Genomic DNA, 14,340 nt, shown 5'->3' on the forward strand with positions numbered 1-14,340 from the left:
TTTTGAAGTCACAGCAGAGATGTCAAGTGACATGCCTAGGTAATTTATTTTGAAGGTACTCCTTTGGAAAAACATGGGGCTAAAGTTCCAGCCCACAGCCTTTAATGATGGTAGATTTTCACTGACTTCTCAGCAGTTCTCAGCCAAGATGTCTGCTTTCATTTGGTAAAAAATTCACAACTTCAGCAGGTGAACAGACTGAATGACCAATGAGCAACTCAGTCACAAATCTCCAAGTCAAACACTGAAAACTAAATCCTGGAGTTATCTCTAACTGTACTAATAATTCAGAGGGTTTAAACAAAGAAGCTTGAACAAAACTGCATTTGTGCTGTAATTTCCCAAATTCTTGACACAGCTGTTGATAACCAGAATGTACTGTTTCTAATTCGTTGTAAAGGAACAAAATTGCTCATGAAGTTGAAAGGCAATGACTTAAACATCCCTACGGACCATCAGACAATAAAGGCATTTAAAAGAAACCATTATCATAGCTCAACACGTATTAAAACAGTCTCTTTATTGTGATTTTTTTTCTCTTTACCCAACAGTTATTTCATAAGAATAAATATTAACAGGTGAAAGTATCTCTGCTGAGCCTGCAATTTCACGTTCCTTGTAGCAGCAGGACAGTCATAACCAACTCCTTCCATGGCTGCTTGTTTCCTGCCCTACCCTGCTCCCCCTTGCTGGGCAGCACACCGGCCTGCACGGCCACACTGCCCTCCAGAGGAGCTACCTGCCCAAGTGGGAGTCACCACTTCCCATCTTCTACATCGTGCATCCTGTTGCCAGCAGCAACACTGGCTTCAATAAGGCTCTTCCCGGCTCATCTCCATCTTTGCACAATCTGTGAGTTGTTCAAAACCTTCTGCAGAGCTAAAATAAGGAACAGGTTTGACAGAAAAATAGCATTTTTTAAGACTGGTTGTTTTTTGCTTGAGTCCATTTAACATGTAACTTAGCAAACATCATGATGTCCAAGCAGTGGAGAAGGAGAGGTGAGAGCAGGAATAAATGGTGTGGCCACGTGCACCCTGACACCAGCCACCTGGGGAGCTGAGTTGAACTGCTGTACTTTGCCCCAGAGCAGAACTGGAACTCTAGAATTAAAAAAAAAAAAAAAAAAAAAAAAAAAAAAAAAAAAAAAAAAAAAAGCAGCATCTAAGCAGTAACTAACAGCTGAGGTGGTAGCACCTTTAGCAGCTTCAGTCATTTTGGAAATGAACTTGTGGCTACTTCCTAAACCACAGATACCTCAAAAGCTGACATTACTCTGAACTAGGAAAGGTTTATTTTTTTGTTTTTCTACTCTGAGAGCATTTTGGATTAAGGAAGATGAAATAAAACCCACATTTAAGGATATTATACTGGGAGATGGAGATCCTAAAGAAGTTTTAAAATGGACAGCACTAAAATAATTCTACACTTTGAAGTCAATTGATATTAAACCTCTTACTCTAATACAGAAGTGATAATAAAAAATCCAGTATGTAGAGACTTTTTGTGCTAAATCCACCTCAAGTTTTAGTAAGCTCATTGTTCACCTGCGTGATGGAGGTCTTAGTCTGACAAACAGAATACATTGCTTGGCTTTTAAACTGATTCAGCAAGAGCTTATCCAGGAAGACCAAACACCAAGAACCTTTCACCTTTAACTCAATAAGTCATATCCCATTTAATTCAGTTTTTATTCAATGAAATGATGTATAAAAACTTACAAATCTGAGAACTTAACTATACACAAAAAGATGATATTTAGTTTAAACGTATACACAGAGAAGAGCTGTGGTTTGTGACTTGCCCTCTCCCACCCCTCCCCCCAAACACACACTGTCTCCATTTATGATGGGGCACTTTTTCTGTCCACTTACACCTTCTGTTGGCCCAGTAATTGCTCAGTGAGCTTCAATGCTGCTGTCAGTTTTGGTTTTTAGGCTACCAGCAAAAAATCTGGGCATCTATATAAAATAGCAAAAATCAACAACTTGATTTTTAACACAAAGATGCAGTACTACCATCAGCGGTAACTAAAACTACAGAATTCACCCTTTCAGTTTTTGCAGGCTTTGTCTTGGCTTTCAAAATAACAGGACTCTCATAGAGCAGAATTTCCCAGCCAGCACTACAGATTCATTTTAAAACAACCATGATCCCCTGTTGCTAGAACACCGCTTTTCCTCCCTCTTAACTCATGCCATTAGACCAAATGAAATCATGGACATTCCTTGCCTGAGTAAGGGAATAAAGCTTTTCTCTCTCCTTTCATCCAGAGCAACTCAAACCTCTACACAGCTAACAACACACACATGTGCTGCACTAATGATGGTGCAGTGCGCACCAGTATGCCACTTCTCTAGTTTCCTTGGTAGCTTGGGTGACAACACTTACCTATTGGCTTCTCTTCAACAGGTCAATAAAAATGCACACAGCTCAGGACGTTTCAAATTTGATTAAAACCTGTGCAATGACTAACTTTGTCAAACAACTAAAAGACATTCCAGGCTGAATCTGAGAGCAGACGGCCAGTTACTTAAAAAGGATGTGTGCATTTATTTACCTGTACCAAATATACACAGAGACACTTTATATATATATAAATCTTTATACATATACAGTATTTATATATATATATATAAAGATTGCCATCACATTACTATTACAGCTACTTAAGTCAAAATTTGACTAAGCAATGACTTTGCTTGACTCTGAAACAGATACCCAAAGGCATACTTGAAGGAAAACATATGGCTAAAAGAAAACCAACACCCTCAGCTCTTTTAAACTCAATGAACAGAGACTTCTGCATTCCTTGAGAAAAGTTCTGAGGGCTTAGGTTATAACCTCAATCAACTTGCACGTGGACTTCTTAGGAGCACGGTGTTTAATCTGCCAGATCTCAAAATGCCTTCTACCAGGGAAACTAAAATACACATATCCTTTGCTTACCAAACTGATACTCTGTTTCTCGTTGCACTCATCATTGTATCTAAATACACTTTTAAACAATCAAAATTTTGTTTAAAATCTATTAAATTTGGAATAACTAATACTATCAGCATAGTTAGCTGGATTGTTTTTTAATGTTCCTTTGTATTAAAATCAATTTTGTTGTGGTTTGATGCAAGAGCTTTTTGTTTGTTTTGGTGGGAGAGGCAAAGTCCAATTTTCTAATGTGCCAGTACAGTTCTGGTTGCTGAAGACAAAGGGTGGGAAGGAGGTTGCTGGAAAAGATGGCAGGGGTAAGTGAGGTAAGAGGTAGGGGGAGGAAAAAATTGATTTAATAAAAAATGAGTAAAGAAACTTTAAAAAATTGATAAAGGTTTCACATTCAGTCTAACAACACTGCTTCCTGCTCCTTTTTGATGGAGGCTAACACTGCGTTATCAGTCTCTGTGGCTTCTGTGTCCCCACCACCTAACAGAATGGAACGATCTTCTTCTAGTGTAAAGACAGAGTTTTGATTTTGGCACGAATGTTTGACTACTTCATTGGGAGTTGAAAAAGTTTTGTCACACAAGTTACATTTGTAGGGCTTGTTGGTCTGTACTAACATGTTGTCCATTTGACTGCCTTCCTCAAAAGTACAGAGCTCCAGAGTCTGTTTATCCACCATCGTGTATGTGTCCATGCTCTGATTTAGGCACACGTGTCTGGCAGCCTGGTTAGCCCTACAAAAGCTTTTGTCACAAGTGCTGCACTTGAAGGGCTTGCCCGTGTGTATGTACATGTGCTCCCTCCAGTGGCTTTTCTGAATAAATTTGCGACCACAGATGGAACATTCGTATTTCCGTCTCTTTACCTCCCTCTCTTGATCTGCCTGCTCCAGGTTGTCAATGTCTGCGATATCGGAAGGGGGAGGTGTCTCTGACTGCTGCTGCCCATCAATTATTGGGGAGTCTGAGATCTGCTGCAGCTCGCTGTCACTAATCATCCCTGCTTCAGGCACTTCCATGGCATCTTTATCAGCCGTGTTGTTACAGAGAGACAAAGAAATATTACTTTCTCCCTGCTGGCTAGAAGTGAAGGGAACTCCCGTGTGGATCTGCAGGTGCTCCCGCAAACTGCTGCGCAGGTTGAACCGGCGACCGCAGAGGTGACAGGCATAGTATTTTGGGAAGCTTCCGTTCCTCTTCATAATGCTTGGCTTGACATGTGCTATTGTGAGAGAGGCAGGCTGTTCATCTGAAGAAGATGCTTCCATATTGGCCTCTTCTCCTGAAGGTGAATTGTTACCAGCAGCGGATACCAATTCTGGAGATAGAGAAGACGGCAATGGGTCAGAAGCAGACATATTTGTCCGGGTCACTTGTGGCAGATTTGCACCCAACTGTGAGAGCTGTGAGCCTTCAGAAGCCTGCTCTTGGTTCATCCGTGATGTCTGAGGCCGTGGTTCTCGCCCAAGTTTGTCAGTCGCTGACGTAACCTTAGTGGGATGTCTTATCTGGTGATCTGCAATCTGAATGCCATATAATGAAGATGCTAATGGAAAGACTTGATCCGGGTGAGAAAAAGTTCCCTGACTTGCAAGGCTGGCCTCTTGAATTAGTGGATATGCATGCAGAAACTTTATTCCCTGTTCTAGTCGAACTGGGTCAATGAGTTGTGGTGCCATCTTCCCAGTGTACATCAAATGCAAGAGATAACTGAAGATATCTGGCTGTATGTCGGTCGCTTTCAAACGGACACATTCACTGAAAGGTGAAACAAAATTATAAATAAGACATAAAGAAAATATTTTTGTTTTCAGTTCTAGGTTATTCAAGCTTTGATAAAAATAGGAGGTTTCTACTTGAATTCAAAACATAGAATCTGCAATGAATATTAAGGGAAATGCTTTACTGCAAAAGAGCTAATCTTAAGAGCTACTTGAATGATGACTTCTTTCCTCAGTGAAGTAACTGGCTTGAAAGAAAAGCTGTCCCATTGCAATCTATACGATTTTAAACTGCTGTTATGTTGTAAATGTGTTGTCACATATTAATATATTTTGTAAATTTGTCTGGATTCAAACACACCTGTAGCTAAATGAAAACTTGGTAGCACAGGACTCTAAATGCAAAGTCCAATAAACTCCTCTCAGTGTTTAGCCCTGAAAACACCTAAAATTCATCTGGCACTTGCCTGCTGGGCTTCTGTGTCCTGCAAGGGTTTACAGACACAGTTCTGTGAATTTGTGGCATTGCATTGTCCCAAGTTGGTTATGATCCACAAACCATGCAGGACAGGGTGTGCATTCTCCCAGGGATCTGATGCAACAGGTGTAACCTGTGGAGTACAGGTTCCTTACATAGCAGAACAGCAGCTCTTTTCCTTGAATAGGGAGGAAGAAACAGCAGCCCCAATGAACTGCCTGGTCAGCCTAGCAGTGCCTTGATTAGAGCACTCAAAGGGAGACGCTTTGGCTGTGACGCCCTCTTCAGCCCAACAGGACTGAAACCAACACCACCCTCCATCTCAGTGTGCCCTCGGCATCAACCTTTACAATGCTCGGGACTGAGACAACTACCACTGCTCTAGCTAAAGCTGTACTTCTGTGCAGAAAGTAAGGCAAGGTTCACAGAAGAAGAACATGGAACATCTTTGTCAGTTCAGTTAGCTAACAGGAGAGGAACTGGGATCCTAATTATTTTTCATAAGTATTTGTGGCTCCTCTATTAAAAACAAACACAAACAAACCACAGAAATTGAGAAATGGACATGACTGTGTGCTGTGGTTTGAATGCTCTAACAGCAGTAGGCTATAAACTGAGGAGGAAATTAGAGCAAATTCTTTCATTTCTTGAGCTCCCCCTGTGACCGCTTCTGAATTCAGATATACGACTCAAAAGTAAACTTTGTAATGCTGTGTTCCAAAGATGACTGTGCTCTTGATGGAGCATCAAGGCTGGTAACACCTGCCTGCAGTCCCATTTCAGAAGTGCAAATGCACTTCTGTCCTAGCAGTTCACTTTGGGCTAAGAACTCTTAGCCAAAGAGTTAATGTGAATCTCTTAATATAAACTTTTTGAGCTAGTTCAAGTATTTTGGAAAAAGAGCAAAAAATCTTTTAAAGTTGTCTTACACTTTGGTGATCTTTTCAATCTCCTCAATGTAAGCCTGTGGTACAAAAATATTAAAAAAAATACACAGAGTACCACAAACTCCTTTATTTTCCACCATTATGTGGTATTTTATTATTTGACAATAAACTGCAAAGAAATGAAACACATACACCTCTTTTGTAAGTTTATTTCTCAAAACCTTCTAGCAAGTACTTATTGGATTGTATATAACATTACACAAATGTCAAGAACAGTGTCAAGACAGAGTAGAAGACAGTGAGTGGGGGAAGGAAAGTGCAGGAGAGAAGACAGGATCCTTGAAGTATTCAACTGTAGAAATTAATTTTTCTATGCTTTTTTAAGGATAAAGAACTTGTGCTAAATTATAAAATTAGTGTTAATGAATCACAGTTCAACTTTAACATGTTATTAAGTGAGGTTCTAGTTTGCAGTTAAGACTGGATTCCACGCTCTTAATGTCATAACAAGAAGCAAAAAGAACATTTTGTTGCTAGACTTCCTTAGCTTAGTTAACTGAACAACATTTAAACGGTGAACCTTTTTAGAGTTACCTGGTTTGATGAACAAATAACATCTTGAAGTAGTTGGAGAAAGAAGCGAGGACAGATTTGTGTGCCTTGAAGTAGACATCCCCAATGGCAACTGTGCAGTCACACAGGAAACCAAACTCTCTCTGAGCATTTAGCTGCTGCAGCAGAATAAGTCCATGGTTGGCCAAATCCATTTTTTTTACACTCTGAAAAGCAAATGACTTTTATGTAAAACTTAACAGTAGATGCAGAGATGCAACAAAAGCTGTCTCTTAACAGATATTTTCTCCAATATCCAGATGCCATACTTTAGTAACACATCTTCATCCCAAGTTACTGTATAAAAGATACCTTACACATAGGCAAGGATTTCTCTTTCATGATGGGCAATGTGATTCACAAAGATCTGAGTTGTTTCCAAGGCTTAAAGAGCAAAGGAGAACCAGAACTGAAGTGTTCTGCAAAGGCATGCTGTGGGTACTTGGATACAGAAATACAAATAGCTAAGGAAGAGGAAGATATATTAACAAGTAGTAAAAACACCTATACAGAGTGGGAAAAAGAAAGTGTTTTGGTTGCCACTTGTCTGCTCAAATAGGAAAACTGAATTTCCTTTCTGATGGCAGTCACTTTTGCCTACACTGGTGTGAGTGATGCAATCCAATAAAAGACAAGTTAGAGACTTTTAACCTGGACTTTCAGTGTCTCTGTATATCTTTTACCGGAAAGTTATGAGTCCATCAGATGAATACAAGCCCAACATTAAACAACCAAACGTTTGTGATGGTTATGCCCTCTCCTGGGAAATACCAGATACATACCTGAATCTTCCCAGGCTCAACAGTCAATTCATTCTAGGTAATGGCAAGCCCTCTGAACTATCAATACAGGAGGAGCCAATCTTTTCACCTAATGCTATTGATTTATTTATTGAGACCAGCCACAGCAGCATTTTTAAGAAGTCTGCATGCCTCATGCCTGCCTAGCAAAGGGTGAGAGGTGCAGTTTTGTCCATGGGAAGGCCCCTCGGCCAGGGCTTCCACAGCTCCTCACCCTCCTGGGCACCTCCTTGTACCAGCTGCTGGAGGCTCCCACAAAGAACTACCTAGGAGCTATAAACTTTTTCTCAAGGATGAAAGGGCAGTCTTGGAAGCAAAAATTGGTAACTCTGAGGGGAAAAAATAGTCAGGAAAACACATTAGGACAGTTACTCATGGATGGATGGACAAATATAGGGCTAGTAAGATCAGAGAGTGGAGACAAAATAAATCAAAGCAAATAGAGCTTTGGGGGGGGGGGGCGGCGGGAAGTGAAAGTATGAAGCAATGCAATTCCGTACATAAACATAAAAGCAGAAAGAGAAGCCAACAAAATTCCAGACCCTGTAATGCCCAGAACAGAAACAGAACAGAAAGAGAAGGTGAAACAAGAAGTGGACGAAAAAGTTTATAAAAAGTCTTGGGTGTTTTCCCATCTAAACTTAACAGTAAGTTATTGAAATTTTAGGTCAGGTTCAAGCAGCTAGGTTCTTTTATATAGTAAGAGCATGGCTTTTTGGGAAAGAGAAGAGAATTGTATTCCACATATGCCAGTATGTTTAGTCACTGGAGAAGCAAATATTTTTACTTGCTGGAAAGGGAAGAATTCCCTTGTCTTTAAAGCAATAACCAGGCTGACCAAATGCATTCCTCTGCATTTGCATGAGATCAGAGTTCACTGGACACAGGGATATAAAGACAAAGAAAGAAACACAGTGTAAGATACAGCTGATTATTTTCTTACAGTTAATAAGACAAAAAGTTAGGTTTCAGCTCTCTTTAGGTACATATTCTCCTCCCTGAACTAATGTTTGGATAACTAAATTTTTACATACAACGTGCTAAGATTCTCTCCTTCTCTCCACAAGAGAGAATACTTGCTGTCAGCAGGAACAAAAATCATGCTTGGTGTTATTTAATCCTGAAAGATGCCCCATGTGGGTGATGTTACAGACAACACACTAGATTTTTTTTTTACCTTTAATTTAGATTATTAATGTGTTTAACTTTTTTTTTTTTTTAATTCAGTCTGGTTTGCACTTGGACAACAAAACTTGCCAAGCAGAGCAAATCACCGATGTGAGGGCACTCAAAGCCAGACCAACATTCTTCCTAGTTATTACCGTCTTAAGTGTGTTTAGTTTGGAGCTTCACTCTTACCCCAAATAGCAAGCAATTCCTTAGAGACCTGAACTTATCTTTTAAAAAAATGATACATGTGAACAACATTGTGTTTTGCATGTATCTGGATGATATTTAAATGCTCTAGCCAAAAGCACTGCAGTAATTACACTCTGAGGAAATGACAGGGCAGATGAAAAGTGCGAGGAAAGCAATTTGTACATTATAGGTATGCATGCGCTCAGGAATTTTACCCTTAGCTAAATAAAATCGTGATTAACACCGGCGAGGCCGTATTTCAGCGCTGACCGATTCAACAAGTGTGGGAAATACTTGTTGCGCCCTGAAACCCCGTGGGGCCGGTCCTGCCCTGGCCCGGCCCCGCTCTGCCGCGGCTCTGGAAATTACCTAATCAGCTCAGCGCCGGGTGAGGAGCCGCGCGGGGGCGAGCCCGCTCGGGAAGGGCGCTCGCTCCGGAGGAACAGCGGCGCCACAAGCCCAGGATAACGCCGGGGAACCGCCGGTACCACACCGCGGGAGTGCGCGGGGCCCGGGCAGCCAACCGGGCCGGCAGGGAACCGGTCGGGCACGGCGCTTCACGCTCTGCCCTGGTACCCCGGGCACCGAACCTTGACAGCACCGGAGCCGCTCCCACTCCGATGGCAGAGGGCACCGGCCCCGGCCCGGCCGCTCACAGACGCGCCGCCCCCCCCGCAGCGGCGGCAGCCGCCCGCTCGGCCTTCGCCCTCACCCGGGGCGGCGGGCGGGGACCGGTGATGGGCCCCGGCCCCGCCCGCCGCGACGGGACGGCGCGCGCCCCTTCCCTGCCTCCCAGCCCCCGCCGGCGCGCGCCGCCGGGGCGCTCCCGCCTTGTCCGGCCGGGGGCGTGTCCGGCCGCGCGCCCGCTCCATGGCCGGAGCACGCTCGGCCCAGTGCGGGAGCGGACGGCGCCCTCCCATTGGCCGCCGGGGCGGGAGGCCGGGCGGCCGCGCGCCGCTCTCACTGGCTGCACCTCGCCCCTCCCTCCTCCCGCCGGCCCCGCCCCCCGCCCCCCCGCGCACGCCACGCGCGCACGGACGGGACGGAGACGGCGCGCGAGACGCAGCGCGAGCGGAGCCGCCAGGGCGCGCGAGACGGGAAGAGCCGCCGCCGCCGCCGCCAGGGCCGGCCCATCCCAACCCGCCGGGGGGGGGGACGGGGGACAGGCGGGGCCGCCCCGCCCCGCGCGCGCCGGATCCCGCTGCTGCCGCCACCGCCGCCGAAGGGGGCGGGAGGAAGGGAGGGAGGGAGCGCGGGCCTCAACCGGCCGAGCCGAGCCCCGCGCCGGGCGGCACCGGCCCCCCCCGGCCCCCTCCCTCTCTCCTTGCCTCTCCGCGACCCACCCACTCCCCTCCGGCTCGGCCCGGCCCTCCCCTCGGTGCGCACCCATCCCCCCCCGTACCGTGTCCCGGATGGAGCGGCCCGGCCCGGCCCGGTCCGGCCCGGCCCGGCGGGGATTCACCGGGCAGTTCCACCTCCCACCCCGCGCCCCCTCGGCCCGCTCGGACCCGGCGGGGCCCGGGGCGTCCCTCGCACACAATGCGGAGGTAGGGCCGAACAGGCCCCGCCGCGCCCCCGCCGCCGCCGCCTGAGCCCGGGCCGCGGCCGGCGCGACGGGGCCGGGCGCACGTGCGGGCGGCGGGGCCGGGCAGCCCCGCGGGGCGGGCGCGGCGCGGCCGGTGCTCGCTCACCTGGGGGGCGTGGGGGCCGCCGGGTGGCGCCGCGCGGGGGCCGCCGCCGTCTCCGCGCCCGGCAGCAGCAACAACGGAGTCAGCGCGGCGGCGGCGGCGGCGGCTTTTCCTGTCCGGTTACGTTCGGGTCACATGACCGGGAGCGGAGCACAGAGGCTGCGGCGAGGAGCCCCCGCCGTGGGGGAGGGGAGGCGGCGAGCGCTGTGGCGGCAGCGGGAGACACCCAGCCCCCGCCCCTCCCTCCGCGCCCGCCCCACCGCCGGCACCGGGAACGGGAGCGGCCCTCCCGCCCTCCGGGCACCCCCCAGGGCAAAGCCGCTGCTCCCGTCCTAGCGCGGCGCGCTGCCCCTTTAAAACTCCCGGGCGGCGGAGGCCGGTGTGGCCCCCCTGCACCCCCTTCTGCATCCAGCGCTGCGGGATAACGGGGATCGTGGCGGCGTGCGGGGCCGGGATGGGATGGGGCGGTGCTGTGCCGAGCCGAGCCGCGCCGCGCCCGCCGCCGCCGCCTTCCCGGCGCCCGTCCGGCCTCGCCGTGGCGGCAGAGGCTGCTCGGTGCCGCCGCCGGGGGGCACCGAGCGGCTCCCGCCGGGCGGTGCTTGGCAGCGGGGATGGATGCCGCCGGTGCTGCCCTCCCGCTCGCTGCCGGCGAGGAGTGGCGGGCGCAGGTGCGTCCCTGCGCTTCCCGCGGAGTCGCCGGGGTTGTGGGAGACGGGCACGGGCAGCGGCGGGGCGCGGTGTCCCGGGCCTATCGGGCACGGACTCTCAGAGCCGGTGCCCTCCTCCGAGTCTCCCTGGCTGCTCTCCAGGTGTCATGTATAGCAAGTCTCGGTCCGGTGCGCCGGGAAGGGGCGGCGTGGGACCGGTGTCTGAAACTGCCCTGGGCACGCCGTGGCTGAGCTGTCAGATGGCAGGTTACAAGTTCAGTTGTCAAAAAGAGTGATTCAGAGTACAAAAGTGGAAAGGTTGGGTCTGCTTGTGGTCTGTTCAGCTGGACGCAGGTTATTTGAAGTGGGTATTCTTGCTTTTTAAAGGGATGATATGGCTGCTGTATGTAAAAATCACATCTGCAGCTTCCCACAGTGTCAGATTTGATTGTGGTGGACTGAGGGGGGGAGGTGGCTGTAGCAAGACCTCGTTTTATCCAAATCCAAGGCATGCTGTAGAATAATCCATGGATGTTTATAAAACTGCATAAGGAAATGCACCGACTGACATACCTGGAAATAGATACACGGATACAGTCCATGATACACAGAAAAAATTGTCAGTCTTGCAGGAGTTAGTAAGTCAGAGCTGCTAGCGTGGAGCAGGGATGCTGTCTTCTACAAGAGGCTGGGAAGCCCTTGGATGTGATTACTCCAGGCAGCGAATCAGTCCAGGAACAGCCCAGATACATCTGCTAAGCGGAGCAGTGGCATGGACAGAACCATTTTCAGAGAGAAACTTTGTCGCTGTTGTTGAAGACCTTGTGGGAAGACGTTTGGTCAGCAGTAGTTAAATGGGGTTCCTTTGCACCTCCTGCCCTGGAGCCCTGCTCCTGCTGTCCTCCAGTGTGTTTTTTGCTGTTCATGGGGAACAGCATATGCTACGATGCCAACTGTCTGAATTAGGTCCAGATGATTATTACCTTTCTTAAGGTACTTTTTAAAGCAAGCATTTAGGGGCCTAGCTGTACTTGGGATGTTGTTTCCATGGTAATTAAGTAAGATATACTATGGAAAAAAGGCCCAGCTTTGAACTTTGCATCTTGACAGCAGGTGTGCTGATGGGAAGGAGGAATCTTGTATCTTGGCTGGTTTGTAGATCCACAGATGATTGCAGCCATCCCAGGCTATTGTTACTTTTACATGATCTGAATTGATAAAGGATTAGATCAGTTTTATGTGAGTCTGACTCCCACTGAAATTAATGGATATCTTAACAGGCACAGCTTGAGTCTTTGCATCAAATAGCTCATGAATATTAATTTATTTACCCAAGTTAAGCGGCATTGGAAAAGTGCAGATTTTTAAGACTAGTGAAGTCATAAAAACCCCCAACAAACCAACCCCAAAACCCAACAACTTTTAATTTTAATGGAGCTGAAAACTGACTGTTTGCTGCTGTTCCAGTACTTAGAATAAAGCAGCTGAACAGAACTTTATCTTTAAGACCCACCTCGAATAGCTGAGATCTTAAAAACATGTCCAGTGTAGTTCAACACAACTCTCTGAGTTCTGCTTTGTGAGCATGTGGCAGAAAGTTTATAGAGTGTATTTAACCAGTCTACTTGGCAATTTTTTCCCCTGAATGGTTTCCCTCCATTTCAGTTTTGAAAACCAAATACAAAGTAAAGAGAGGAGATGGGCAGTTGAACTCAAGTCAGTTAGTGTTTGATGATCTCTCTAATTCTCCTGGAAGATATTGAAAAAGTGATAGAATTTTTAATTTAATTGAATGGGCTACTTAGGAAAACCAGTGTATTTCTGGCAGATATCTGGCAGGCTTTTTGGCCTCTTTTTTTATGCTGCACTTGCTTACTTGTGTGTTGGTATTAGTGTGGGATTCTCCTCTGTGCTGTCTCTGAAACAAGAAAAATTAACTTGGCTATGGTTTATTTGAAGTATTAACAGCTCATAATTCAGCTTTAAATCACCTTTATTTGGACTGCAATACTTGAATCCAGCAATAATGCAGTTTCTAATCCTGTTGGAATCAAGGCCTGTTGGAATCTGTAGAAAGATGGCCATATTGAGTGTAATGTTGCCAAATTTCACACCTTCAGTACTGACTAATGCTTGAGACATGTCACCTGTGTCACAGGGAGTGAGAAGCATTCACCTGATGCATTTGGGACACCCAACTTATGTGAATAAATACTACTAAAATATTACTAAAATATTACTTCTCTCGCTTTGGAGTTTTGGGTTGGTTTGTTTTTTTAGGTTATAATCCATGCACCTGAAATTGTAATAAAAATTTATCTGTGTCTCATTAAATAGCATTACTGTGCTTTTTGTTATGTGCTGGTTTTCCCTCCTGAGTTTCTAGAGGTATTCGATTAGGATTTCTTTCCCATTTTTGTGACTTTTTGAAAGGACTGTTCAGACACACATCTGAGCACATTCTTAGTTAAGTGTGATGCTGTTGATAACAGGATCAGTCCCTAGGTTTTGGGTTTTACTTCAGTGTGCATGAACTTGGATTAGAGGCAGCATTTTGTCTGATAAGATCATATTTTACATTGTAAATGAGCATACTGCTGATGATATAAGTGTTAATAGGATGAAGGAAGTGTCTGCTAATCTGAGTAAAAAGTCACTTGAGCGTGGGAGGAACTTGATCCAGTCTGAAGTCCTGTAAGTGGTCTTCTTGAATGAGTTCTGTTGAAATCTGGAGTGGAATAGCAGATTTTTTATTGCTATAGTCAAAACCTCAACAGCTCCAGTGATACTAATTAGGCTCAAAGTGCTAAGATTTTTTTGTGAGTTTTCAAAATTCTCAGCATTTTTAAAAAGTCAGAGAGCAGAGTCCTTGTTCTGAAGTCCTTGTTCTTCCTCCCTGCAACACTGCTGACACACTCCCAGAGGAGTGTAAACCACAGGGATATGAGTTGGATGTCCTAGGCCATGCATGGGAACTGTTCTCCAAAGGTGCGGGACCCTATTTCACTATTGTAGTGAAACATGAGTTTATGTCAATGCAGTCAATCTCTTTTATTAGCACAGCTGCCATTTCTAACACTTCCACTTTTGATTTAAGCTGGCGAGAAGACTTGGTGGCAAGTGTGGCAGCTGCAGTAGCTTCTTGCTAGAACTATGTATCTCTGAGTCTCCAAGCTTTTAATCCAGGACTCTGTCCTCCATCTGTTAGAACT

The 14,340-nt window shown here is 46.5% G+C and overlaps 1 protein-coding gene across 2 annotated transcripts; it reads right to left on the reverse strand.

Moving 5' to 3' along the window:
* Window positions 1-485: 485 nt before the first annotated feature.
* ZBTB2 (zinc finger and BTB domain containing 2) lies at window positions 486-10,687 on the reverse strand. 2 transcript variants are annotated; one of them, XM_066315483.1, is made up of 3 exons: window positions 10,485-10,687; window positions 6,617-6,801; window positions 486-4,694 (listed from the first exon to the last, which is right to left on the reverse strand). In XM_066315483.1, the coding sequence occupies exons 2-3, from the start codon at window positions 6,787-6,789 to the stop codon at window positions 3,332-3,334; spliced, it is 1,536 nt and encodes a 511-aa protein (XP_066171580.1). In that variant the 5' UTR covers window positions 6,790-6,801; window positions 10,485-10,687; the 3' UTR covers window positions 486-3,331. The 2 variants fall into 2 exon arrangements, with proteins under 2 accessions (XP_066171580.1, XP_066171579.1); XM_066315482.1 differs by lacking the exon at window positions 10,485-10,687 and having other exon boundaries at window positions 6,617-6,816.
* Between the last annotated feature and the right edge of the window lie 3,653 nt (window positions 10,688-14,340).

Source organism: Sylvia atricapilla, chromosome 3 (assembly GCF_009819655.1).
Source record: "Sylvia atricapilla isolate bSylAtr1 chromosome 3, bSylAtr1.pri, whole genome shotgun sequence".
Lineage (NCBI taxonomy): Eukaryota > Metazoa > Chordata > Aves > Passeriformes > Sylviidae > Sylvia > Sylvia atricapilla.

Excerpts from the sequence above, each read along its gene's own strand:
- ZBTB2 (XM_066315483.1), bottom strand. The coding sequence starts at position 6,789 with ATGGATTTGGCCAACCATGGACTTATTCTGCTGCAGCAGCTAAATGCT. Across the intron at positions 4,695-6,616 it reads TTATTTGTTCATCAAACCAG|TGAATGTGTCCGTTTGAAAG; the intron begins GTAACTCTAAAA and ends TTCACCTTTCAG.